This window comes from Mobula birostris, chromosome 31, assembly GCF_030028105.1.
Source record: "Mobula birostris isolate sMobBir1 chromosome 31, sMobBir1.hap1, whole genome shotgun sequence".
NCBI classification, from domain to species: Eukaryota; Metazoa; Chordata; class Chondrichthyes; order Myliobatiformes; family Myliobatidae; genus Mobula; species Mobula birostris.
The window spans coordinates 3,357,983-3,383,511 of record NC_092400.1 but is presented as its reverse complement, the minus strand read 5'-3'; the positions used below and the strand labels follow the sequence as shown (position 1 = coordinate 3,383,511).

At 39.4% G+C, this 25,529-nt stretch overlaps 1 protein-coding gene across 2 annotated transcripts in view; it reads right to left on the bottom strand.

The window, feature by feature from the left end:
* Positions 1 to 25,529, bottom strand: part of cita (citron rho-interacting serine/threonine kinase a) — a 225,379-nt gene that overhangs the window by 57,474 nt on the left and 142,376 nt on the right. For both annotated transcript variants that reach the window (XM_072247918.1, XM_072247919.1), the window contains exons 22-29: positions 23,147 to 23,321; positions 22,072 to 22,269; positions 20,770 to 20,823; positions 18,550 to 18,747; positions 17,695 to 17,888; positions 15,094 to 15,229; positions 4,269 to 4,373; positions 3,477 to 3,617 (exon numbers count right to left, since the gene is read on the bottom strand). In XM_072247918.1, the coding sequence (XP_072104019.1) occupies positions 3,477 to 3,617; positions 4,269 to 4,373; positions 15,094 to 15,229; positions 17,695 to 17,888; positions 18,550 to 18,747; positions 20,770 to 20,823; positions 22,072 to 22,269; positions 23,147 to 23,321 (1,201 nt within the window). The remainder of the gene's footprint in view (positions 1 to 3,476; positions 3,618 to 4,268; positions 4,374 to 15,093; positions 15,230 to 17,694; positions 17,889 to 18,549; positions 18,748 to 20,769; positions 20,824 to 22,071; positions 22,270 to 23,146; positions 23,322 to 25,529) is intronic.

The window sequence follows — 25,529 nt, the reverse complement described above, 5'->3', positions numbered from 1 at the left end:
TACTAATAAGGTACTTATAAAGCACATGTAACAAAAATAATATGGTAATCATGGCAGACTTTAGACAAAGCAACACACATAAAAGTTGCTGGTGAATGCAGAAGGCCAGGTGGCATCTCTAGGAAGAGACCCTTCGTCAGGACTAACTGAAGGAAGAGTGAGTAAGGGATTTGAAAGTGGGAGGGGGAGGGGGAGATCTGAAATGATAGGAGAAGACAGGAGGGGGAGGGATGGAGCCAAGAGCTGGACAGTTGATTGGCAAAAGGAATATGAGAGGATCATGGGACAGGAGGCCTAGGGAGAAAGAAAAGAGGAGGGGGGAAGACCAGAGGGGCAAAGGATATAGTGAGAGAGACAGAGGGAGAAAAAGGAGAGAGAAAAAAAGAATGTGTGTATATAAATAAATAACAGATGGGGTACGGTGGGGAGGTGGAGAATTATCGGAAGTTAGAGAAGTCAATGTTCATGCCATCAGGTTGGAGGCTACCCAGACGGAATATAAGGTGTTGTTCTTCCAACCTGAGTGCGACTTCATCTTTACAGTAGAGGAGGCCATGAATAGACATATCAGAATGGGAATGGGACGTGAAATTAAAATGTGTGGCCACTGGGAGATCCTGCTTTCTCTGGCGGACAGAGCGTAGGTGTTCAGCGAAATGATCTCCCAGTCTGCGTCGGGTCTCGCGGTGGTGGGATAGAGTGAGAGCAGATGTGCATGAAATGGGGGAGGTGCGTTTGAGAGCAGAGTTGATGGTGGAGGAAGGGAAGCCCCTTTCTTTAAAAAAGGAGGACATCTCCTTCATCCTGGAATGAAAAGCCTCGCCCTGAGTTGCTTGAAATTCCAGCATCTGCAGATTTCCTCATGTTTGAGACTTTAGACAAAGGCATGTTGAATAGTAAAAGCAAATTTGCAATAGCAGCAAGGAAGGATTAATGGTGTGGATACATATTCTCTAGCCTGAACAAACTCTGAACTGATTCTATGAGCTACAAACTCACTTTCAAGGACACTTTACAATTCATATTCTCAGTTTTATCTTTTATTTGCACAGCTTGTCTTCTCTTGCACACTGGTTGTTTGTCAGTCTTTGTCTGTTTACGTAGTTTTTCATAAGTTCTACTGAATATTTTTCCTGTAAGTGTTTGGAAGAAAATATATCTCATGGTAGTATGTGGTAACATATACGTACTATAATAATAAATTTATCAAAGTACACATAAGTTATAATATTTGTCTGAACTTTTCAAATTGCTTTCTTGACCAATATGTTGAGAAAGACCATAGGCCCATAAGACATAGGAGCAGAATTAGATCATTTGGTCCATCAAGTCTGCTCCGCCATTCCATCATGATTGATTTATTATCCCTCTCCACCCCATTCTTCTACCTTCTCCCTGTAACCTTTGAAGCCCTTACTAATCAAGAACCTATCAACTTCCACCTTAAATATACCCAATGACTAAGCCTCCATAGTCATCTAAGGTAATGAATTCACCGTCCTCTGGCTAAAGAAATTCCTTCTCATCTCTGTTCTAAAGGGATGTCCTTCTATTTTGAGGCTGTACCCTCCAGTCCAAGACTCCTCCACCAAAGTTCACATAACTTCCACATCCGCTCTATCTACAGTTGGCCTTTCAATTTCATTTGGCGGAGCTAATGATGGTACCAGAGGACAACTTCTCCCAGCTCATCAAATTCTTCCTATTCTAATGTCTCTATTTTCCTTTACAGGGTGGCTGGGGCCCTATTGGGATCTTTGGTCTACAGCAGCATTCAAAACTGCGGTTCTGCACAACGGCACGTTCCCGTTCTTGGAGCTCATCAATTGGCTATGTTTCGGTATATCCAGGTTTGGCTTGAAGTCGGGCAACTCTGGGGTCTTGCATGGCCCTGTGAACACAAGTTCTCACCGTTGTCATAAACTGAAGCATAGCAGGAGCCAGAACATCGAAGACAGCGGGAGTGACTGTCGGGGGACTCTGCACTTGGTAATCAATCGATCTCTCTCTCTCTCAATGGTGAGGGAGAGTTTGCTGCCAATTCTTGAGTCAGGGAACTCGAAATAAAAAACAATGCTTCAGACTGACTGCAACATTGAAATAGTGACTGTTGTCTCCTCTGTTGCTGTTGAAGGAGTGATACCTGTTCCTCCCTTGTTAGTGACAGTGTCTGTGGGATGTCATAAATGTCAGAGTGAACAATTAGTTTTTCATGTACTCTAGATCATGGTCTCTCTTTGGGGCTTTACTGTTGCTTGCATAGTAAGTAGTGGGAATGCTGATGCTTTATGCTAGAATAAGTGGGGGAGGAGAGGAGAGGGGTTTGATGCTGCTTGTGCATGGAAGGTGGGGAGGAGGCTTTGGGTTTCTTAAGTTTTTTCTGTCATTCATTCTTTGGGGATTTCTCTTCTGTTTCAAGGATGTCTGTGGAGAGTGAGAATTTCAGGTTGTATACTATATATTATCCGATATTAAATGGAACTATTGAACTCCAGCAAGTATAGGCCTAGAACTATCAAGCTCTCCTCATATGTTAACTCTTTCATTTCCGGAATAATTCTCGTGAAACTCCTCTGGACCCTCTCCAATGCCAGTACATCTTTTCTTAGATAAGGAGCTCAGAATTCCTCGCAATACTCCGAATGTGGTTTGTATTCTAGACCTCTCAAAGTGAATGCTAACATTGCATTTGCCTTCCTCACCACCGATTCATCCTGCAAATTTACCTTTAGGGAATCCTGCACGAGGACTCCCAAGACCTTCTGATTTCTGAATTTTTTCCCTGTTTAGAAAATAGTCTGTGCCTTTATTCCTCCTGTAGTTAATAATCAGCTCCTTAGTTTGCTGAAATTGAGTGAGAGGTTGTTATTGTGGCAACATTCAGCCATATTTTGAATCTCCCTCCTATTTGTTTATACGTCACCACCTTTGATTTGGTCAACAACAGTGGTGTCGTCGGTAAATTTAAATATGGCAATGGAACTGTTCTTAGCCTCACAGTCATAAGTATAAAGTGAACAGAGTAGTGCCTTCTCATGCACCTGTGCTGATATTGATTGTGGAGATGTTGTTGCCAATCTGAACTGACTGGGGTCTGCAAGTGAGGAAATCGATGATCCACTTGCACAAGGAGGTATTGAGGACTAGGTTTTGGAGCTTATTGATTAGTTTTGAGGGATTGTTAGTGTTGAATGCAACCTTATGTAGGTATCTTTATTGTCCAGGTTCAGGGCTGAGTGAGGAGCCAATGAAATGGCATCTGCTGTTGACCTGTTGTGACGGTAGGCAAATTTGAACGGATCCAAGTCCTTCCTCAGGTAGAAGTTAAGTTTCATCACCAACAATTCATTATCATGGATGTAAATGCTACTGGATGATAGTCATTGAAGCAGGTTACCAGATCAAAGATTGCAGATGATCAGAATTTACAAGTAATATGATAGCTGAATTTGATTTTCTTTGCATTTATTGCTCACCTGCATGTTTGCAATCTGATACTCCAAATCACTCTGCTCTGTTTTTAATAGATCAGCCTGATCCAAGGCTTCCTGCAGTCCTTGAGTCAAACGGAAGATGTGTGTCTTGTGCATGTCCAACTGCTGCTGTAGCTTAGTTTGCTGAGTCAAGCGAAAAATCACAAGGAGCAGAGAACGTGCAAATTTAGGGACAGAAAGAACGGACAAAAAAAAAACTTTAGTCAGTTATAGTCTAATTTAGTATTCACAACACCAGGGATTAAAAACAAGCAAAATTGTCAAAGTGCTAAATTTCTGTTTAACTAAGTAGTGCACAACAAATTATCACCATTCTTTATCAGGAAGAGAGTTCCTCACTTTGTTCATTATTTGACTTATAAATCACTTTTTAACATGGAATTGTTAATGATGATATATATTCTGGGTTCATCAGACCCAATTCTATTTTGTAAAACAGCTGTTTACATCACTAACAAGGCTAGGATTCATTGTCCTTTAAATAGAGAGGCTTCTTATCCCATTTCAGAGACAGGAATCAAGCGCATTGTATTCAACAAGATTTGTTAGTCACAACTAGTCCAGACTGGTAAGATTTCCTTCCTGAAAAGTATTAATTAACCAATCAATTGTTACAATCTCATGATAGTTTCATGACAATTGTCAATAACATTAACTTCAACATAGAACCTGGTAATTTACACAAAAGAACAAAACCAAATTCTAACCAATTTTAATCCAAGTATTTACCTTAATGTTTAGTTTTTCAAGGAATAATCTCTAACTTTTGTTTACCTCTTCAATTAGTCTGTGTTTTAGTTCTCGCTCTGTCTCCAGTTTCTGCTGAAGGCCACGTGCATTCATTTCCAGCATGGCATGCTTCTTTTCCAGGTCACTCAGCTGCAGTGAAAATAAACAAGCAGCTGATACAAGTAATTTGTACAGTAGTGCACTTTTATGATGTAGCAAATTAAATGAATAATCTTGTATCGCAAGCAAAATAACATTTTGAAAATATGGGGAATGGCTCCCAATTAAGCTCTTTTCATGACTTTATGGCATTCTAAAATTCCACAGTGCCAATGAAGTATTTTCAGATTAAGCTATTGTTATTATATAGAGAAATACAACAGTATTAGAGAGACCCATAAAGAGAGAAAGAGTTAAAGTCTTGGGTTGATGACTTTCATTTTCCATTTACATTTCAGATATGCAGCATTTACAATCATTGGCTTTTGAGCAACTATTTTTACAAAAGCATATAGGATTTATAATTTTATTTGCTGATCCACTAGACATTTGCTGCCCTGCAAGATAGCAATTAATATGCAATTGTTTATCATTAAGTAACAGAAAGCATGCATTTAAATTCTTGAAAGGATTCTGGGTAAGTATTTACATCTTTGTTTTCCTTTTACTTTGCAAAATTATTTCTTTTCATATACTACAGTTTGAAAGAATTTTAATGAAGCAAACATTTTTAAAATTCTTTTACTAAATTGTTTCGTGTTTTGTGCATTATGAACACTGGTTTATAACAGTTATATGACACTGGTTTATAACGTTTTTTTCCGCCAAACAGGTCAAAGGGTAGAGGCCAGACTAGGAAAATGTTCCTTTCTCAGAATTTTTTGTTTATGATACACTGCTTGAAGCTGAACTCAAGTATAATTTCAGACTGCTTGTATCATGTAGGAATTTGGAGAAACAAGAAATTAACTTGTATTGAATATAATGCATTTAATTGCATAATGGTGCTGACACTTTGCAGTAGTTCAACTAAACTAAAAACGTTTTGTTGATGATTTTTGTTTGTACTCAGATGTCTGAAGCTTCTCTCTTAAATGTACAACAATAATCAGCCAGCATTGATGGGTTCCAGTTGCCCTGATACAATTTCTCCATGACCACAATGTCCTGGTGAAACCTTTCACCATGCTCATCACTGATAGCACAAAGATTTGAGGGGAAGAAGTCTAAATGGGATTGCAGAAAATGTATCTTTAGTGACATTTTGCCAAAGAATCTTTAGTGCATATTGTCCACTAGCTGCATGTAACTTGGTGCTCTGTAGTTGCCAAGAAAATTTTCAAGAACGTGTCTTCCATGTGATTTTCTCCAGCCCCGCGAGATGTTCTTCAAATTGCCTGTCGTTGAAGACCTATTTGATTTGCGGATCAACAAAAATGCCTTCCTTAATCTTGGCAGCAGTTATTCTGGGAAACATCTGTGTCAAACATCAAAATCCTTCACAGAAATTTATAGCCTTTTGTTACGTAACCTGTAATGGGTTAAAGAACCAGCAGAAGTGGAAGAACACCTGGAATCTGGTATTGCTACTTTCTAAAGCTCGTTTATTAGTAACTACGCAATACAGTAATATAAATTTAGATATATCAAACAGGTTAGCAAAGATTATATATAAGTGTGGAAATATATAAAAGCCAAGCTTCTTCAAGCTTAGGAGGTAAATGAATACAGTCTTAAGATGATGGGTAAAGGGAATCGGTACAGTTCGTGGTATTTAGTTGAGTAGTGTTGGAGTTTAGTTCTTCAGGTAAGTTGATGCCGTCGAATCTTCGTTGTCCTCCGAAATCCTTTTAAAAGTCACCGAATGTGACCACAACAAAAGAGAATGCCGTTTTCACGTGGTAAAGCTATCAACCCAGGCGAGGGTTAAGCACACCGATAGCTTTCCACCGGTCACCCCTTTGTCCACACTGTGAGCAAAAACCCCACCTTTGTCGTGGGCACACAAAGCTCAACCAGTGTCAGTGTCTTCCGTGTCTCTGGTGTGTCTAACAACCAGCTGACCTTGTATTTATCTCTGCATGCTGAACACCAGTTGTCCATCACATAATGCCACCCTCGGTTACCATGACAACTCACGAGCTGCTCATTGCTCTCTCTCTCTCTCTCTTTCCATGGCAACCCAGAAGCTGACAGCAGTAGTCAGTGTCCTTGTAAAAAGTAAACACACTGCAGAGAACCCATAACATCGATTGTCCATCAAATAACTCCACCTCTCTCTCTCTCAGCAGAAATCCCAAAAGTTAGTCTCAGTTCTCTCTTGTGCCTTAAAGTGACAGTCCACAGCAAAAGGAACCCTAGGGGTACATAACACTTTCTAGAACCTGTCCAGATATGCAGCATCTGCCCTGCCTAAGCATGCCCAGGCATTCCTAGACAAGATAGAAATTTTTTTAGCTAGTGTGGGCAACATTTTGAATTACTTGAATTATGAATTGAAATAACAAATATAGTGAAGTTCAAAAATAATGGTGCGTGATAGGGAAATTTCATGATGATTTTCATGATCAGCAGCCTAAAATCCATAAGATACACCCAAAAGTATTCAGGAAGCAGAATATTTTTAGTCTAGTGTAATTGGTTTCTTAAGTCAATCCAATTCGCACTTAACCAAAATATGAAACTTCTTGTTGCTGTTCGTAAAGGTACAATTTTCACAGTAAATATCAGGTAACTCACTATGTAAAATATCTTGAAATAAAACACACTGCTTAAAAAAAATAAAAATCATTCAATTGTATGGGATCACATCTTGCAACTGCCTACCCAGTGGCATGGATAGCAGATGAGAAGGGCAGACTGAAATATGATCACATAATTATTACACAAACTAAACTATATATTAATTTTTCCTGCTTATCTCCTCAACTGAAACATCTACACTGACATGGACCAGTCAGGATGAATGTCCTGATTCGGCACTATACATTTCACATACAATAAAGCTCTGATAAGCCACTTTTTGACTATTCAGAATCCTGATTGTTAGGCATCTAGCTCATCAGGTGAGGTTTGCTGCATTCACTTTGAACTCACAGGGGCCCACAGAGAAGTTTATCATAGCATTGTGTAAAATCAAAAAAATTGCATTATAATGTGTTTGGATATTAATAGAAACAAAATCCAATAGTCCAGAGAATATGCCAGAGTAGTATCGTGCCAAAGATCCTGGAGTTATTGGAGTTTTCATTTCAATATTAATTAATATAAATTCTGTAAAAATAGGATATCTGTAGGTTGAATGATTACTTAAACAATCTTATTTAATTCCAGTCCACATTATTTACTATCCAATTATACATTTCATAAACCTTTGTTCTAACTTACAATAGTTACAAAGGGCAGCATGATGCAATGTTCAATTTCCTTACCGACTGCATTTATTTCAAATACTAGATGTAACAAAGGAAAAACATCCAAATATAATAAATTTGGCAGAACATTTATAATGATCCCAAATTCTACACTACAAATACAGAAAAATGAAAACAACTTGCAACATTACAAGTGTAGCCTTCACTTTAAAAGTTAAATCTTACATATAAAAAGTGCGAATGTAATTCTTTATACCTTATTGTCGCCAAGCAATTGGTACTAGAACATACAATCATCACAGCAATATTTGATTCTGCACTTCCCACTCCCTTGATTACAAATATTAAATATTAAAAATAGTAAAAATTAGTCAATATTAAAAATTTAAATTATAAATCATAAATAGAAAATAGAAAAATAGAAAGTAAGATAGTGCAAAAAAACCGAGAGGCAGGTCCGGATATTTGGAGGGTATGGCCCAGATCCGGGTCAGGATCCGTTCAGCAGTCTTATCACAGTTGGAAGGAAGCTGTTCCCAAATCTGGCCGTATGAGTCTTCAAGCTCCTGAGCCTTCTCCCGGAGGGAAGAGGGATGAAAAGTGTGTTGGCTGGGTGGGTCGTGTTCTTGATTATCTGGCAGCACTGCTCCGACAGCGTGTGGTGTAAAGTGAGTCCACGGACGGTAGATTGGTTTGTGTGATGTGCTGCACCGTGTTCACGATCTTCTGCAGCTTCTTTCGGTCTTGGACAGGACAACTTCCATACAAGGTTGTGATGCACCCTAGAAGAATGCTTTCTACGATGCATCTATAATTCTACTTACAGATGTAGAAAAGAATTGCAGAGGGTCAAAATAGAACCAAAATAGACCAAAATAGAACACAACATTTTTCAGTCAGTAACTGGGTAATGCCTCTGTTCTGGATTTGGACAGATTTGCTCAAATTATTTCAACTGTGAAATCTTATTTTTCTTTAACAGAGTGACACCTTGCACTACATGATTAGATGATACCTCTGCATGAGTTATGTGATAACTTCCAGAATCTTTTAATTTGTACCATAAACCCAAACATCCTAATGCAGTTGATTATTTCTTCCCTTACTCCAGTTCAAGGTATCATTCTCTACTGTGATGACATGAGGTTTTTATGCTTACAGTTTTTAGCTATTACTGGAAATAATAGCCCAATATTTTTAACCAAAGGAGTGCATACAAGGATAACCACTTGCAATATTAGCAGAAGTTTGCCTCCCAACTATTAGCATCTGCATACATTGGCAATTCTCTGGAATAAAGGAAATCGTGGTGAAAGGATGGAATAAAGAACACCACTATAATTCTTGCTTATTTTAACTTGCAATTTTCCTAAATCACCACATTCTTGATTTTGTTCAAAGTATTGCATGATTAAATATTATACTCTGATAATTGATATCTAAAGAGGTGGTACTTGAGTAGTCAGTGAATCAGTTTCTGTTTTGATAAAGGCACAAAGAATATTAAAAACTGTTCCTGTCATGACCTGCAGATTGCAGCTTCAGACATCAAAAGAATTTTTAAATATTCGTACACCAATATCTATGCTATGGCTCCACCATGGATCAGTAGTCATTGCTTTCACCAATCAACAAGCTAAAATTCTGACAAAGTACTTGGTGATTTTCATTAACGCTGTTTTATCTTCCACCAATTCTATCTTTGCATTTATCTAAAACATGCCATTACTCTTTTCCCATTCGAAGCGAGCTCCCAAGAACTCAGAATTTTCTCTTACATCATATACAAAACACAATGGTAAACCTGAGAATGTGAGAATTTTTAAAACAGAGCAAATGAAAAATCAATAAAGAATCAATGTAAGACAGAAACAAGCAAGGAATGTAACATAGAACGTAGAACAGTAAAGCAGAGGATCAGCCACTTTGGTCCACAATGTTGTGCCAAACCAAATAAGTTAGTAATCCAATGACCAACTAAATTAATCCCCTCTTTCTATACAATGTTCATATTCTTACATTTCCCCTATGGGCCTATCTAAATGTATCTTAAAAGTCTCTCATATATCTGCCTCTACCACCACCCAGGCAATGCACTTCAGGCACCCACCAATCTCTCTGTAAAAATATTTGCCCTCACATCTCTCCCGAACCCGATGACATGGGAATCAAGATTCCTGCACCTTCTGCCAACCAGCAGTAGCAAGAGAGACTGATCAAGTGTAGGCACACAGTGCTGAACACTGTTCATTTTCTGCTCTCATCTTTGATGATTTTAATCTTGTTTGATGTTTTAATCTGCGTGGAATAAAGGAGTCCACCACAGGTTCATGTTCCATCATTAGGAATCAACACAGAGTCTTACAAGTCGGTAAGACACAACTTGCCCCACACAGAGCTAAGCTGTCTCTCCCTAATTAGGTCATAGTTTTCCAAATACTCATAAATCCTATCCCTAAAAATTCTCTCTAGTAACTTCTCTACCACTGATGTGAGACTCATTGGTCTGTCCAAAAAAACTCTTCTCGGGCTTCCAGCCAGGTACAAGTATTGATTTTAACTGACATTTCGATGATAAACTCTTCCATCTTCATCAGAGATGATGCCGAGGCATGTCTAGTCCAATGATATATATATCCCCGTCGTCCATCCCTCCTGATTGGTTAGGCCTCATCCAATCAGTCTATGAGGCCACACTACGAAGGCGTCACTGATGTATCTGAAGAAACATGCTGTCTCCCTTTGTTGAGGGCTGTGAGCATCACATCATGAATTGACCAACTTCGTAAAACCGATAACCAACATCCAGCTGACCCCGGAGGACATAATGGTCAGTTTTGACATGGTTAAAAAGAGTTCCTATTAAGGACAGCTTGGTCCTCCTGCAGGCAGGGTTTGATAACGGTACCAGTGACCTTTTTGAACACACCCTTACATCGACGTACTTCCTCTATAAGGGGAACTACTATAAACAGACAGATGGAGTGGCCATGGGATTATACTTGTTGCTGGGTATTGCTAATTTCTACATGGAGAAGTTTGAGGAGATGGTGCCGAGTTCATCACCGTTATGCCCCAAATGCTTGTTCAGATACATCGATGACACTTACGTAGTGTGGCCTCATGGACTCCAGGCCAGTTCCACCACCACCTGAACAGCATACATCCAAACATTCAATCAATGATGGAGATGGAGAAGGAGAAGAATGATTGTCTCCTTTCCTGGACATTCTAATACGATGGAAACTGGACAGTAGCATCGGATATGCCGTCTGTCGGAAACCCACTCACACGGACGTGCAGCTCAACAGTAACAGCCACCATCATGCCTCCCAATTTAGAGCGGTTCTTTCTACTTTGATTAACTGTGCAAAAACTATTTCAGACCCAGAGAATTTCCCCGAGGAAATAAGATGATTGTGCACAACAGTCCTACAGAATGGCTGCAAAATGAAGGAAATCAATCAAGCCCTTAAAAGGGCCGATGGAAAAACCAGGAAACCTAGCAATGAGGAGGAACCCATCACTACTGCCGGTCTTCCCTGTATTTCCAGAGTTTCTGGAAGGATTGCCAGGATCCTGAAGACATACTGGATTAATACCATCTACAAATCCATAAGGAAGGTCAAATCACAGCTTCTGCGGGTCAAAGATGACCTGGGACTCAGGATGGCTGGTGTTTACAGAGTTCCCTGTTAATGTGGAGCAGTGTAAATTGGCCAGATGGGGCATACGGAGGAAACCTGCATCGAGGAGTAGAGGAGACGTATCCATTTGGGTTACCCGGTGGAAGCGGAACATTGTATTTACAATGGCCATAGGATTGTCTGTGACAGCACAAAACTACTGTGCTGCACCAATGGCTTTTGGGACCACTTGGTAAAGGAAACCATTGAAATAAAATGAGGTAAAGAATTTTAACAAATACGAAGGTCTCACTCTAAGTAAGAACTGGAATTCGATTGTAAACAAGGTGGGACAGCAGAAACCTAATTGGATGAGGACTAATCAATCGGGGGGACAGACAATAGGATATATATACCACTGGACTGTACTTGCCTCATCCCTGATGAAGATGGCAGTGTTTGTCATCAAAACGTCAGTTAAAATTGAGACCTGTACCCGGCTGGAAGCCCAAGAAGAGTTTGTTCATCATATATGGTGGGAAAGCACGAGATCCTTTCTCATTGGTCTATATATAGTTTCCAAGATTATCCCTGGTTTCCTTCTTGAATAATGGAGCAGCATTAGCTACTCCCCAGTCCTTCTGGTCCTCGGTTCTGGATAACGAGGCCACAGAGATATTGGTCAAGGCCTCAGCAATCTTTTCACTTGCCTCTCTCAATAACCTTGGGTATATCCCATCAGGCCCTGGGACTTATTCACCTCAATCCTCTTTAAGAGACCCAACGCTACCTCCTCCTTTACTTTGAAATGCCCTACCATATTAATACTCTTGGCACTGATCTTCCTATTGTCCACGTCTTTCTCCTTGGTAAATTCAGATATAAGGTACTCATTCAGAACCTTGCCTTAATGGGATTGCATGACTATCAACATGTTAAAGAAAATGAGCTTGGAGGCACAAGGGCACAGTTGGTAGAGTTGTCTCCCCAGGCCAGAGATTTGGATTTGGATTTGGAATTGAGCTCCTGTACTGCCTGTGTGGGGTTGGCACATTTTGTCTGGGATCTCTGGGTTCTTCAGATTCCTTCCAATCTCAAAGATGTGCAGATTAGAAGGGTAATTGGCCATTGCAAATTGCCCCTGGTGTATAGGTGAGTGATAGGAGCTGATGAGAATGTGGGTGGAACAAAAAATGGGATTAATGTAAGATGGGTGGTTGACAGATGGCACGGACTGATAAAACCAAAGGGCCTCCACCTGTGCTACATCTGGTTGATGCTATGATTCAAAGACTGCATACGAGGAGAAAAAGATTACTAAAATTAAATGTTGTCCTTTAGAAGCACAAGCAAAAAATAATCAAAAGGAATAAAAATGGTAGAGCAGACACAGTAAATCAATATTCTTCAGGACTCGCACGACCAGGTTCAGGGCCAGTTACTACCCCTCAACATCAGGCTCTTGAACAAAAGTGGAGAGCAACACTCATTTAAGGACTCTGTCATATTGTTACTTCATACTTGTTATGTATTGCTATTTATTTATATCTGCATTGGTACAGTTTGTCTACAGTTTACAGTTCCTAATATTTACAGTTTACTGTTACTGTCCTATAGATTTGCTAAGTATGACCACAGGAAAAGAATCTCAGGGTTGTATGTGGTGACATGTATGTACTCTGATAATAAATTTTACTTTGAACTTTTTTCTTCAAGCTTTTTAAAGATAGAGAGAAATGGCAAAAGAAAGAGAAGGATTAAAATTAATTTTCATGAGAGATAAAGGAATTAAAGGCTAATAAATCCACTGAACATAACAGCTCACATCCTAGGGTTCTAAAACAAATGGCTGTGGTGGTAATGATTGCATTTGCTATGACAGAACATACAGTAGAACACCAGAGAACAGTACAAAACAGTCCACAATGTTGAGCTGATCTTTTAACTACTCTAAGATAAATGTAACCCTTCTCTTCTGCATAACCTTCCATTTCTCTATCATCATGTGCCTATCTAAGAATATCTTAAATGCCCCTAATGATCTGCCTCTACCACCAGCCCTGGCAGGGCATTCTATGCATTCACCTCTCTCTGTGTGAAAAAAAAACTTACCTCTGACATCCCCCTATAGTTTCTTTCAACCATATTAAAATTATGTCCTCTTGTATTAGTCATTTCTGCCCTGGAAAAATGTTTCTGGTTATCCACTCTATCTATGCCACTTGGTATCTTGTACATCTCTATGAAGTCACCTCTCATCCTCCTTCACTCCAAAGAGAAAAACCTTAGCTTGAGCAACTTATATTCATAAGACATGCCCTCTAATCTAGATAGCATCCTGGTAAATCTCCTCTGCACATTCTCTAAAGCTTCCGCATCCTTCCAATAACGAGGTAACCAGAATTGAACACACTATTATAACTATTATCTAACACAGGTTTTCTGGAGCTGCAACGGCTCTTGAACTCAATCCCCCAACTAATGAAGGCCAACACAACATACACCTTCTTAAAACTTGTGCAATAACTTTGAGGAATCTATGGATGTATACTCCAAGATCTTTCTGTTCCTCCACACTGCCATTTCTCAGACCAGCTCTGCATCCTGTCAATGTCCCACAACAACCCTCCACACTATCCACAACTCCACCAATCTTTGTGTCATCTGCAGACTTACTAACTCACCCTTCCACTTCCTCACCCAAGTCATTTATAAAAATCACAAAGAGCAGGGGGTCCCAGAACATAGCCCTGCAGTAAACCACTAGTCACCAATCTCCATCTTTCCATCTACCATCACCTCTGCCTTCTGTTCCCGAGCCAATTCTATATCCATACAGCCAAGTTTCCCCAGATTCCCTGCTTGTCTTTCTGAATGAGTCTACCATTGGAAACCTGATAAAACGACTTACTAAAATCGTATATCACATCCACGGCTCTACCTTCTTCAATGCGCCTTGTTACACCCTCAAATAATTCAATTAGGATTCAATTGTGAGGCATGATGTGTCCCTCACAATGCCATGCTGACTATCACTAATCAAAGTAAGGTTTCTTCCATGGTCTGGTGTTGCTATGATATGTAGGAAGGATTATACGAACCATAATCACCTGAAAAGCTAGAAGTTCGGTATGTGCTATCCCCTCTATCTATTACCTCAGTCATTGCATTGGAACATTTTAAATCATTTTTAACATGCTGTTTTCACTGTAAATACATGCTGATATTTATATACCTGTACTTCTCAGTTTATTGTTATATAATTCTTCATTCTGTAAAATTGTTGAATGGTGTCGTTTTTTTTGCTGCACGTAGTACCAACACACCTAAGCAATTTCCTAATACATGTAGTAGCACAATTATTCGAGTCAAGTATAACGAAAGGCCTTCTCCTCAGGTAGGCACTCCCAATCTCTTACATGTCATGGACCAATACCATGAAGCATGGGGTCCATGGGCCCCAGTTTGGGAACCCTGTCCGAACAGATTGTCCAGTGTTGGGGGTCCTCAGGTGGCTATAGAGGCTGATCTGGGATCCACATATCCTGGTGCAGTGTGGACATGAGTAGGTGTTGATTGTTGTTAGTGGTTGGGTCTTTTGGTTGTTCAAACTTCAATATATATTATTCATATATTTAATACATGTAAATGTATAAGGCAAATAAAGTTGATCCTTGAAAAGTCCAGAACAACTGACACAGATATACCACAGGGTAGATCATTAGACATGAAGCAACCAGGCGTGTGTGTGTGTGTGTGTGTGTGTGTGTGTGTGTGTGTGAGAGAGTGTGAGAGTGAGAGAGTATATATATGTCAAAGCTTTAAAAATTCCGCAATAAACCCAAATGAATTTTTTTGCCACACACCTACCGTATCAGAAAGGCTTTCCGCCTTCAGTTTCTGCTCTTTTAAACAATTTTGTAATGATATGATCTCTGACTTGTGCTCCTTCACAGCTTGTTCCACAGCCTGGCGGGATTCATTGCCACGCTGCTCTGCACGCATTCTATGAAATTAAAGGAAAATAACCCATTAAAAAGAGGTGTGGTCATATACTATATACTAATGAGGGGAACTGTAATGGAATGCAAAGGATGTCAATAGGCCAGAAGATTAGACGCAATATGGTGGCTGAAATTTAATACAGAGAAGCGTGGTGATTAATACACTTAAGACAGACCAAATGGACAAGAGACTTGTTGTGCACCATACAGCTCATTAGTCAGACCCAGCCCACAGAATGGGTCTGTGTATCCACAAACTGTTACTTTACTTCTGTTCTATCCAGTCATTCTGGTTATCTGGCAGAAATACATGTTCACCAGGCAAGGCTCAAACCTTTTATCCTATCCACTCCTTGCTGTCTGCCTGTGTCTGGAACCTACTGGATTCTGGTTTTGAGTACCAGACAATGGGAAGAGATCAGCGGCAGGGGAATGAGTGGATTGTTTTACAGATAGGTGGCATCCTAGAGGATAAACGTATTTATTATTTTAAGCTTTCAGTTCCAAAAGTTGTAATTCAGCATTCAATAGCAACTGTCATAGTAACAGTGACCTTTATGTAACTTCACACATGAGCAGAGATTTATGAATCACGACTAAAGATGATGTAGTCTATTTCTAACAGTCTAACAAATTTGGCTTGGAAATAATGATAGTAAATGATTGTCTTTGCATTTATTGAATTGAAAAACATCAGTTGATTCATTCATGAGATTCAGATGTCATTGTCAAGGCCAGCAGATTTTAAATCAAGTTTTCAGTTTCTGGGCGTGCTGATAAAGCCAACATTCGTTGCCTACCAATAATTGCTCTCTAGAAAGAGATGATGAACCACCTTCTGCACTATTGCAGCTCCTCTGATGAAGAAGTTTGCATAATGTTGTTGGGGAGGGAGTGTCAAAATTTGGTCCCTGCAATATATTTTCATATGAAGCAGTGAGCAATTTGGAGGAATATCTGTGTGGATGGTATTCCTATGGCCTGAAGCTTTGCAGTTATTGGCAGAGGAGTTTGTGGGTTTAGAAGGAGTCTAAGCAATTGTAATTTTACTGCATATCTCTAATACATATTTTTCATGATCATTATTTTAACAGTACTCCCAACACCAGGTTAAAGGCTGCTGTTTTGCAGATGCCCATTGCATTTTCCCTAAAGAAAGCAATCCGTGGGGTAAAGCTATGTAGGAAGTGCAAAGCTTTTTACCTGATTGCAACGAAGGAACAGTAATCTATTTCCAAGTCAGGATGATATGAAAGTTAAAAAAAAGAACAGGTGGTAATGTCCTCATGTGTATCCTGTGCCTATTTTTACAGCTTGCAGAAGTTGAAGTTGCAACTAAAGACTTAACAAGTTTCTGCAAAGCATATTGTAGAAGGTACAAACCACAGCTGAGTGTGCCACAGGTAAATGGATGTGTTGCTGTGCCATTTATGCACCAGTCTGACATCTTGTCTGAGCTGTACCTCTTGCAGGTGAGTGGAAAACATACCATCACACTCACTCCTTGCTTTGCAGAAAATGGAAAGGCTTTTGGGGAATCAGGATGCAAGTCACACAAACAAATTATTTAACTCTGAACTACTCTTGTACTCAAAGTTATAATGGCTCATCCAGTTACGCTTGAGGTCAATAGTGATGGTGGATTTAGTGATAGGAGTGATATTGAAAGGCAAGAGGAGCAGGTTAGGCTCTCTTTCGGTCGAGATGGTTAGCAGCTGGTATTTGTGTAACATGATTATTAGTTATTGTCAATTTTCAGTTCAAACCCAAATGTCATCAGAAACTGTTCGACTACATGAACAGATGCACGTGGAATTCTTGCAATTATCAGTGAACATAGTCTTCTAGTCTTATGATGGAGGGAGGGTCACTAATGAAGGTGACTGCACCCAGGGCATTGTCCTGAGAAACTCCTGCACAAAGTCATGGATCAGAGACGTTTTGTTTCCATCCGCCATAAGCTTTACGTTTGTACCAAGTATGTCACAAGTCAGTGGAGACTTCCCCTTACCAAATTCTACATCAATGTCTCAGTCTTTCTCTCTCTCCTCATCAGTCCACTTCTTCTTTTCCATGTTTGGCCTAAGACTACAAGGAGCCTCAAAGAACTGAGTGGAACTCAAGTGAATGTTGGTGAACAGGTAAGTGCTGCTTGGTAGTAATGTAACTGACATCTCAACACTTTGCTGATTTGTTCTGCTTTGTCTGATCCGTCTTGTCAGGGTAGAAGGTAATCTGATCCACGTTGACACCCATGAATAGTATGATGTGACATGAAGCCCATTTATGTACTGTAAGCTAACATGGTTATGACAAATGAAAATTACTGCAGCATCTAATGTATTGGTTAATATTAATCTAGTACTGGTTCCTTAGTACTATGCCAATATGTTCACTTACCATTTTAGTGCTCAGTCACACAATAAGCTGCACTAACAGTCAGCATGTTGTTCCTGTAGTACAGTACCTGGCCTGCTTTTCTATGTCCAGCAGCCTCTTCATTTCTTGGATCCGCCGCTCAAGTTGTGCTTTCTCTTCTTCAAACTCTGATCTCCAATTTTCCCACTGGCGTTCTTTTTCTAGGAGTTCATCATTCAGTGTCTCCAGGTCCATCACTTGCTCTTCTAGCATTGAGCAAGTTGTCTTTAAAGTCTCTATTGTCTGAAATTGGAACAATTTACAAAACACACAATTAAGATCTCTGTTCAAATCAGGTAGGTAAAAGGAAATGCAGGGTCCAGAATTATTCCACACCTAAAATTTCAAGATATATCTCCATTGAAGTATTTCAATACCAGTAATTCTTACTCTTCAATGATAGTTGTCAGTCCTGTTAATACATCACAAAATAAAACTAGATTGGCACGGAAAAGGTTATTTATTTTATTTTATTCAGAGGAACAAGCCCTTCTGGCACAAGCCACATCGCCCACCTATTAAACATTAGTCTAGTCACAGGACAATTTATAATGACCAATTAACCTACTAACTGGTACGTCATATTGGAATGTGGGAGGAAACCGAGTAGCCAGAGGAAATCCATGCGTATCACAGGGAGAACATACAGACTCCTTACAGGCTTTGTCAGAACAAAATTCCCAACTCCAGAATGTTCCAAGTTGTAAGTGTTGCGCTACTGTGTCCAAATTCATAAATGTCTCCATTTGCTCTGTTACCATTTCATAAATGCAGAAGAGCTCTGGGATTGTTATTGAAAAATATTTTATAAACTTTTAAAAAATCTTTCAGTGGACAGTGTGAACAATTAGATGATTGTAAGGCCACTTTGAGGTCAACTCTTCACTTGCAGAATAGTACTAACCTGTTTTTGGTTACTGAGCTGAAGCTCTTGGTCAGATAGTTCCTGACGCATTCTCCCCATTTCCTGACGAAGTTGGGCTCGTTCGTCTCCGATGCACGTTAATTCCTCTACCTGCTTGGTCAGGAAGTAGTTTTGGCTGTTGAGCTCTGCATTTTCCTGACTCAGCTGGTTTAACTGTTCCTCCAGGTCAGAAATAACCTATCCAAAGGCAACAGGAACACAAAGTCCAAATCTTGGTTGCATGCAGTACCTGAATATACGCTCTCAGTGACAACCGGTGATGGCCAAAGCCAAGACTAAAGACTTTGCTAGAAAGTTCAACCGGAAGTTCTGAGCAGGTAATCCCTCTCAGCTTCATTTTAAGGCCCATGCCACCTATGTAGCCATACAATTCGATTCTCCCGACATGGTTTCAAAAAAGCCTGAGCACACATAATAGGGAAAGGAAATAGGGCCTGGCTACATTTGGAACATTTGAGATGGAGTACTGTTCTAATTGTGCAGGTACGTATCTACAAAATGCTGGATTAATCCACTAATAATTACTGTCCCATCAGACTGCTCTCAATCATCAAGACAACAGAAGGTATCATGAAGAGTGCCACAAACAGCATTTACTCATCGATAATCTATTTGCCAACATCCGCTTGGTATTCAACAGGCCAAATCAGCTTGAGCATGTCCGCATGCTTTTATGCATTGCGATGCTGCCACATGATTGTCTGATTAGATGTTTGCATTAACGAGTAGGTATACAGTTGTACCTAATAAAGTGACTACTGAGTATATACATAAAATGATGTGAAAAATGCAAAAGCCAGCAAAGTCACAGGTTTCAATGACTTCCAGTCTAATGAATTAAAGACCTTCGGATCATCAACTGCTACAGATATTATTCAACTTTTGTGGGAAGAGACAGTGTTTACCAAAGATCTCAAGACAAACACGTCTCACTTTAAATCTGGGTATCGGTTCCAGAAATCTGAAAACTTTTTGATAACAGTTATCCTTGTTTTGCCACCTCTATTTACTTTGCTAATTCTAAATTAGGCCACATTTTGAAAGAAAAATTCAGCCTAAATAAAAGTTACATCATGTGGCGACTTTCAGTTGTGCTTTCATAGGCAAACAATAGACAGTTTGATAACGAGATGTTAACATCACTTTATCCCTCGTGTTGCTCAACAATGCTCTTCAGGAGGTGGTGTTACCTGGCCACTCATGGTGAAGTTACAACCCTAGAATATGATTTCAGTGTTTCTCCCAAATACATGAATAATGATTCTTCATCTGAAGTGGTAATCAGGACGAGGTTTCCTTTTACAAACAAGAGAAAATCTGCAGGTGCTGGAAATCCAAGCAACACACACAAAATGCTGGAGGAATTCAGCAGGTCAAACAGCATCTACAGAAAAGAGTAAAATCAGGACTCCTGACAAAGGGTCTTGGCCCAAAACATTGACTGTTCACTCTTTTCCATTAACACTGCATGGCCTGCTGAGTTCCACCAGTATTTTCTGTGTGTTGCTTGGAGGTTTCCTTACACATGTTTGATCTGATACCATGAGATGACCTTACAACATCTGAATTCAATGTTGAGGACTCCCAGAGATACTCCTTCTCCCCTGTATGTCACTGCTATCTTTGGTGGATCAATTCTGCCAGTGGGGCAGGATGTACCCAGGGACTGGGTTGAAATGTCTAAGAGGTAACATTTTGTGTCTGAGTACACAAATTCTTCTGAATGCTAACATTTACTGGCTTACCTTCTTAAAAAAAAAACTCCATTCTTTCTGCTTTAATGAATAATTCTACACTTCGTCACTTTACATGAATATTACAATGTTCTTGCCCTTTTTTATAAATCTGCTTTGGAACTTTTCTTGCCTCTGGATATCCAATAGCCAGTTCTGAATCTAGCCTGGAGCAAATCTAACCAGCAGATTGAAAAAAATATTTCTAAAACAATAACAGCAAATTTAAAATAGAATTTTCTTCTCTTGAGGATGATTGTAAAGAAAAACAGAGGAGTTTACACTATAAAAAGAGATACATTAAGAATGCACAATTAGATTAACTATTTCTCCATCTATTCCTCTCTCTGGGATAGCTAGCCTTAAAGATTCATAATATTAATATTCATTAAATTAATATAATATTAATTGCTTATAACTTAAATGCTTTCATCAAAGTTAATTGCTTTATGACCTCAGTACATACTGTGCAACTTTCTCGGAGGGCTTCAAACTTGTTGTGAATTTCATCACGGTGTGCCTGAGGAAAGAGAGAGAGCAAAAAATCACAATGTACAAGTGAGCAGATTCTTTGGCCAAAGTTTTCAAATAGATATACCAAAATAATTGTACTCAGTACTCATTATTTGCAAAGGCTGAAATCATGGACTTCCCATAGATAACAAGAAAATGTGGATAAGACTGTTGGGCATGACATATCTATGGAAGAGTTGAAAACTGTATAACATCTTCAACACCTTTCAAGTAGTTAAAACAGTTGAAATTAGACGAGTACTTTGGTGGCACCTTCATCCATATTCCTGGCCACCGGTGTCCTGAGACCAGTCTCCCATCGGTGCATGGCAGGCCTCATGAGTTAGTAGACTATTGAAAAGCAATTCCATCAATAATGAGAACATAATGAACACATGTTTAAGCAAAACATTTATGCATTTAAAAGTCTGTTTTTCTACTGTTGTTTATGTAAATGCATTAAATACATTGGATGGAAGCAGACATTTTAGATGTTCCTTTAATGTGCTAATATGTTGCTGCATTCCAGTGACTAGCGAGGTACTAGCCTGTAGGTAGCATTCACGTTATGATAAAGCATAAATCAGAGGTAAAAAGGATGACTCAATCTATTTCTAGGACAAAGCAGCAATTTAATCAAAATCCTCCTCAAATGCAGGTGATAATTTCAGACATTGTGTACTTTTGAAGGCAACTCTTGATAATACGCACTTCATAACATGTCGTGCCCACAGCAGTCTGCAAATAATTTGCTCAGAAATTGATTGTTTCCTTGGTTACTTCACAAATGAAGGCAAGTTATTTTTTTTCCCTTCCACTACACAGCTCTCTGAGAGCCTAAAAAAGCATAGCATAGTCCAAAACTGTATTCTGAAACTAAATCACAAATGAGAGAATCTGCAGATGCTGGAAATCCAAGCAACACACATAACATGTTGTAGGAACTTAACAGGCCAAGCAACATCTATGGAAAAAAAGTACATACGATGCTTCGTGCCAAGTCACAAAATATCGACTGTACTTTTTTCCATAGATGCTGCCTGGCCTACTGAGCTCCTCCAGCATTTTGTGTGCGTTTTTTCTGAAACTAAATGCTCATTTAGATAAGACGACATAGTGTCTATGTTCAAAGGTTCATTTATTATCAAAGCATTTATCCATATACAGCTCTGAAATTTGTATTTCTTCAGATAGCCACAAAACAAAGAACCAACACAAAAGTCATTCAGAAAGAAACATCAAACCCACAACTAACCCTCAGGGATTGAATCTCTTCCTCTGCTTCAGTTGTGGTCTCCTCCAATTCTGCCTTGGCCATTTGCAGTTGGTTTTCCAGTGCAGTTTTTGTACTTTGCAGACTTCTGATCTGAGCCTCCTTCTCCTGCAGAGCCAGCTGCAACTCATTCCCCTGCTTCTTTAGCTCCAGTTTCTGCTGCTCATGCTCCAGGCTGGCCTATAGAGTGCATTAAATAAAGCAAATTTGCTGCACTTATTACTGCATTGTACTGCATGGTCAAACAAGCTGAATTTGTACCACTACCAGATGGAATGTTATGTTTTAAATTTTCAGTTTCATATACCTTTTCTTTGAACTGGTTAAAGCTTAAACAAATTGATAATTTTGCGTGAAGATAGAGTCAGTTTCCAAAATCACTATCGCTGCTACTAAACAATTCAGGCTTGTTATCCCACACAATTATTACAACAAATTGCATTCATGCAGTATCAGCGTTGTATAATGCCTCAAAGAATGTCACAGGAGCGTTATCAAACAATTTATTTTTACAACAAGTTGTTCATGGACAAATTGTGTTCTAAGGAATATTCAAGAGAAAGGAAGAGAGATTTGGGGGGTGAATTCCAAAGCAACCTCTGTCAATGATGAAGTAATTAAAATCAGCAATGCTTAATAAGTCAGAATTGGAAAAGTGCGTGGATTGTGTGGGATTACAATGCTAGGTTCAAAACAATTGAAAACTTTGATGAAAATTTTAATTTAACAGTAGCTTCAGTCTTCTCAAAATTTAAAACATAGAAAACATAGAAAACTTACAGCACAATACAGGATTTATTTGCAGGATTTTTTGCTGTCACAAATTAAAAACAGAAGAGAGGGTGGAAATATGTTGGTGAGGCAAAGGGGCACACATGAGAAACTGATACTATGTTTTCAATGAAGCAGCCAAGTGAACTATAACATTGACATGAAAAATAGGGGCAAGGCAAAGACCATGCAGGTGGGGACAATAACAGAAGCAAAATGAACATTCGGGTAGAATAAATAAATGTTACATTTAATTTTCTACTTCTCACTGTTTTAATATTCTCACCTCCCGGAGTTTACTCTCGAGCTCTAGTAGCTTGTTTTTGCAGCTTTGTTCATCCTGGTTGATTTTATCCATTTGTTCCTCCAGTTTTTGGTTATGAGCATCCAGCTTCCCCGCCTGTGTCTCCAAGTAAAACTTCTGCTGCCTGAGTTCCGCAATCATTTCTTCCTGTGCTTTCCTGCCATGAAATTTAAGTGTTACATTTACGGCTGTACTCAACACTGCACAAAGCAGCAGTTAGGTCAGTGACAGTGCTTGTCCAAGACAGCACCCTTCAAAAGACTTGCTGAAGAATTACCCAACCTTCCTTTTGTTCAAATATTTTGTTTAAATATATGACAGCCATTTGCTCTGTGTTCTCTGACTGTAAAAATTGGTCACCTTAAAAGGTAAATGAAAACCTTTAGTATGTTATTTTGGGGAATCACAAATGGGACCAAAACCCACCTCTATCATCTCCAACTGTAGCACTCGTAACAATGACTTACCATGCTTCACTTTTCACTAATTGTAACCTCGCCAAAATACTGCTTCATGTATACTGTAGCATACAAACTCAGTTCAGGCATCACACCAATCTGACTAGACCACAGTGGCTGGCAATTGACTCAACATATTGAAAATTCAAATAGTTCTCCATAAATCTTTGCTCTTGCAGTAGCATCAAATTGCATATTTCCTATCAATTGGTGCAGTCCTCCCATAATAACTCCTCATCCTGTCACAGTTAGTGTTACTGGGTTAATTCTATGCCACTCAGTTAACCACTCTCACATGGAAAAAGTTCACATATTGTACAAACAAGGTTATAAATAAAGTTCAATTGAATAGGCTGCATGCTGCCATGCTGGTGTGTGCTTTGCACTCGCCCTCAATATCAAACACAACATGGTGTCAGAAGTAGTTGATCATCAATGAATTTGGGCTACAGAGCAATGGAGATCATTGGCAAGAAAGAATTTATAGAAAAACTGTTCTTTTTTGTATATACCTATGAAAGGTATCCAAAATCTAATCCTACACTGAATATGCTAGTTGTTAACTATATGTGTATGAGCTGAGACCTTTCCAGGGTTGCTAGGTAATGCCTTCGAGCTGCACCCAAAAGTAGATACATTATAATAATCTGTGGCCACTAGCCTGGGGAAGTGCACAGAGACACAGATACAGCACAGAAGTAAGAGAAGTCAGTCAAACTCTCAGGGAGAGAAAAGACGACTTTTGTAGTCCAAATAAATAAAATACTAAAAAAAAATGAACAGGAAAATGGGGCAAATACCTGCAGTACATACATCTGCTAACCTAATAAAATCCTTCGGAGGCATCTGATTTCTCTAAACCAGGGTACTTTGAGAGATGGCTCAGACATTTTGAGAGATTTAGGATTGCACACAATCTCACTCAGTCTTCAGAAGAGTGGCAAGTAAGTGCACTGATATACTGCATTGGCGACAAAGCAGATGACATCATGGGTGGATTAGGACTGACAGATGCTCAAGAAAAGGAGTAGAAAACAGTGCAGAACAAATTCAAAGAATATTTCAAAGGAAAGCGAAATGTGATCTGTAAGAAGTAACAAGGTGCTGTCAGAAAGACTACAGAAGGAGGTGACAGTAGTGCTCGGCTCAAACAAAATAGACAAGCGAAACAAATAGCAGGTAAAATGTCCAACTGCAGGAGATGTGGCATGTCTCCATCACATGTCGAAGAACTCTGTCCAGCAAAAGAAGTGAAATACCACTAATGATGTAGAGGTGGCCATTATAAAACGCCAGTGTCACTCAAAAACATTTCTTCAGGAGGTCAAAGAAGACCATGATTCAGCTTTCTTTGGCATTCTAGATTCAAATAAACGAAGCTGGTGTACTAAGGTTCTGTTGCAAAATGAGGCAGTGACGTTCAAACCAACCCTGAATGCCTGTTCACAAAACTGGCGAAGAAAACAAGCATTACGCTAAACACAATAAAGAATGTATTCGTAGGGCCAGGGAAACATAAGCACGATATTGTAAAGCAATGTGAAGTGTGCAGGCAACTGCACAAAAATTATGCTGAACTCCTCTCTCCCACAGAATTCCCAGACTTTCCATGGCAAATTGTTGGAACAGACATTTTCAAGCTGAAAAGAGGCAAATATTTTCTACCGACAGAATGTTGAAGTGTCCTAGCTATGCTGTGCTCACCATGGAATACCACAGTCACTTGTGTCAGACAACAGTCAGCTGCTCATAATTCAAAGCCTCTGCTAGGGAATACGAGTTCAAACACCAGATAAGCAGTCCACGGTACCCACAGGCAAATGGAGAAGCAGAACGAGCAGTGCAAACTGTTAAGACTCTCCCACTGAAGGCAAAAGACCCCTAACAAAGCACTGCTAGCCTATTGC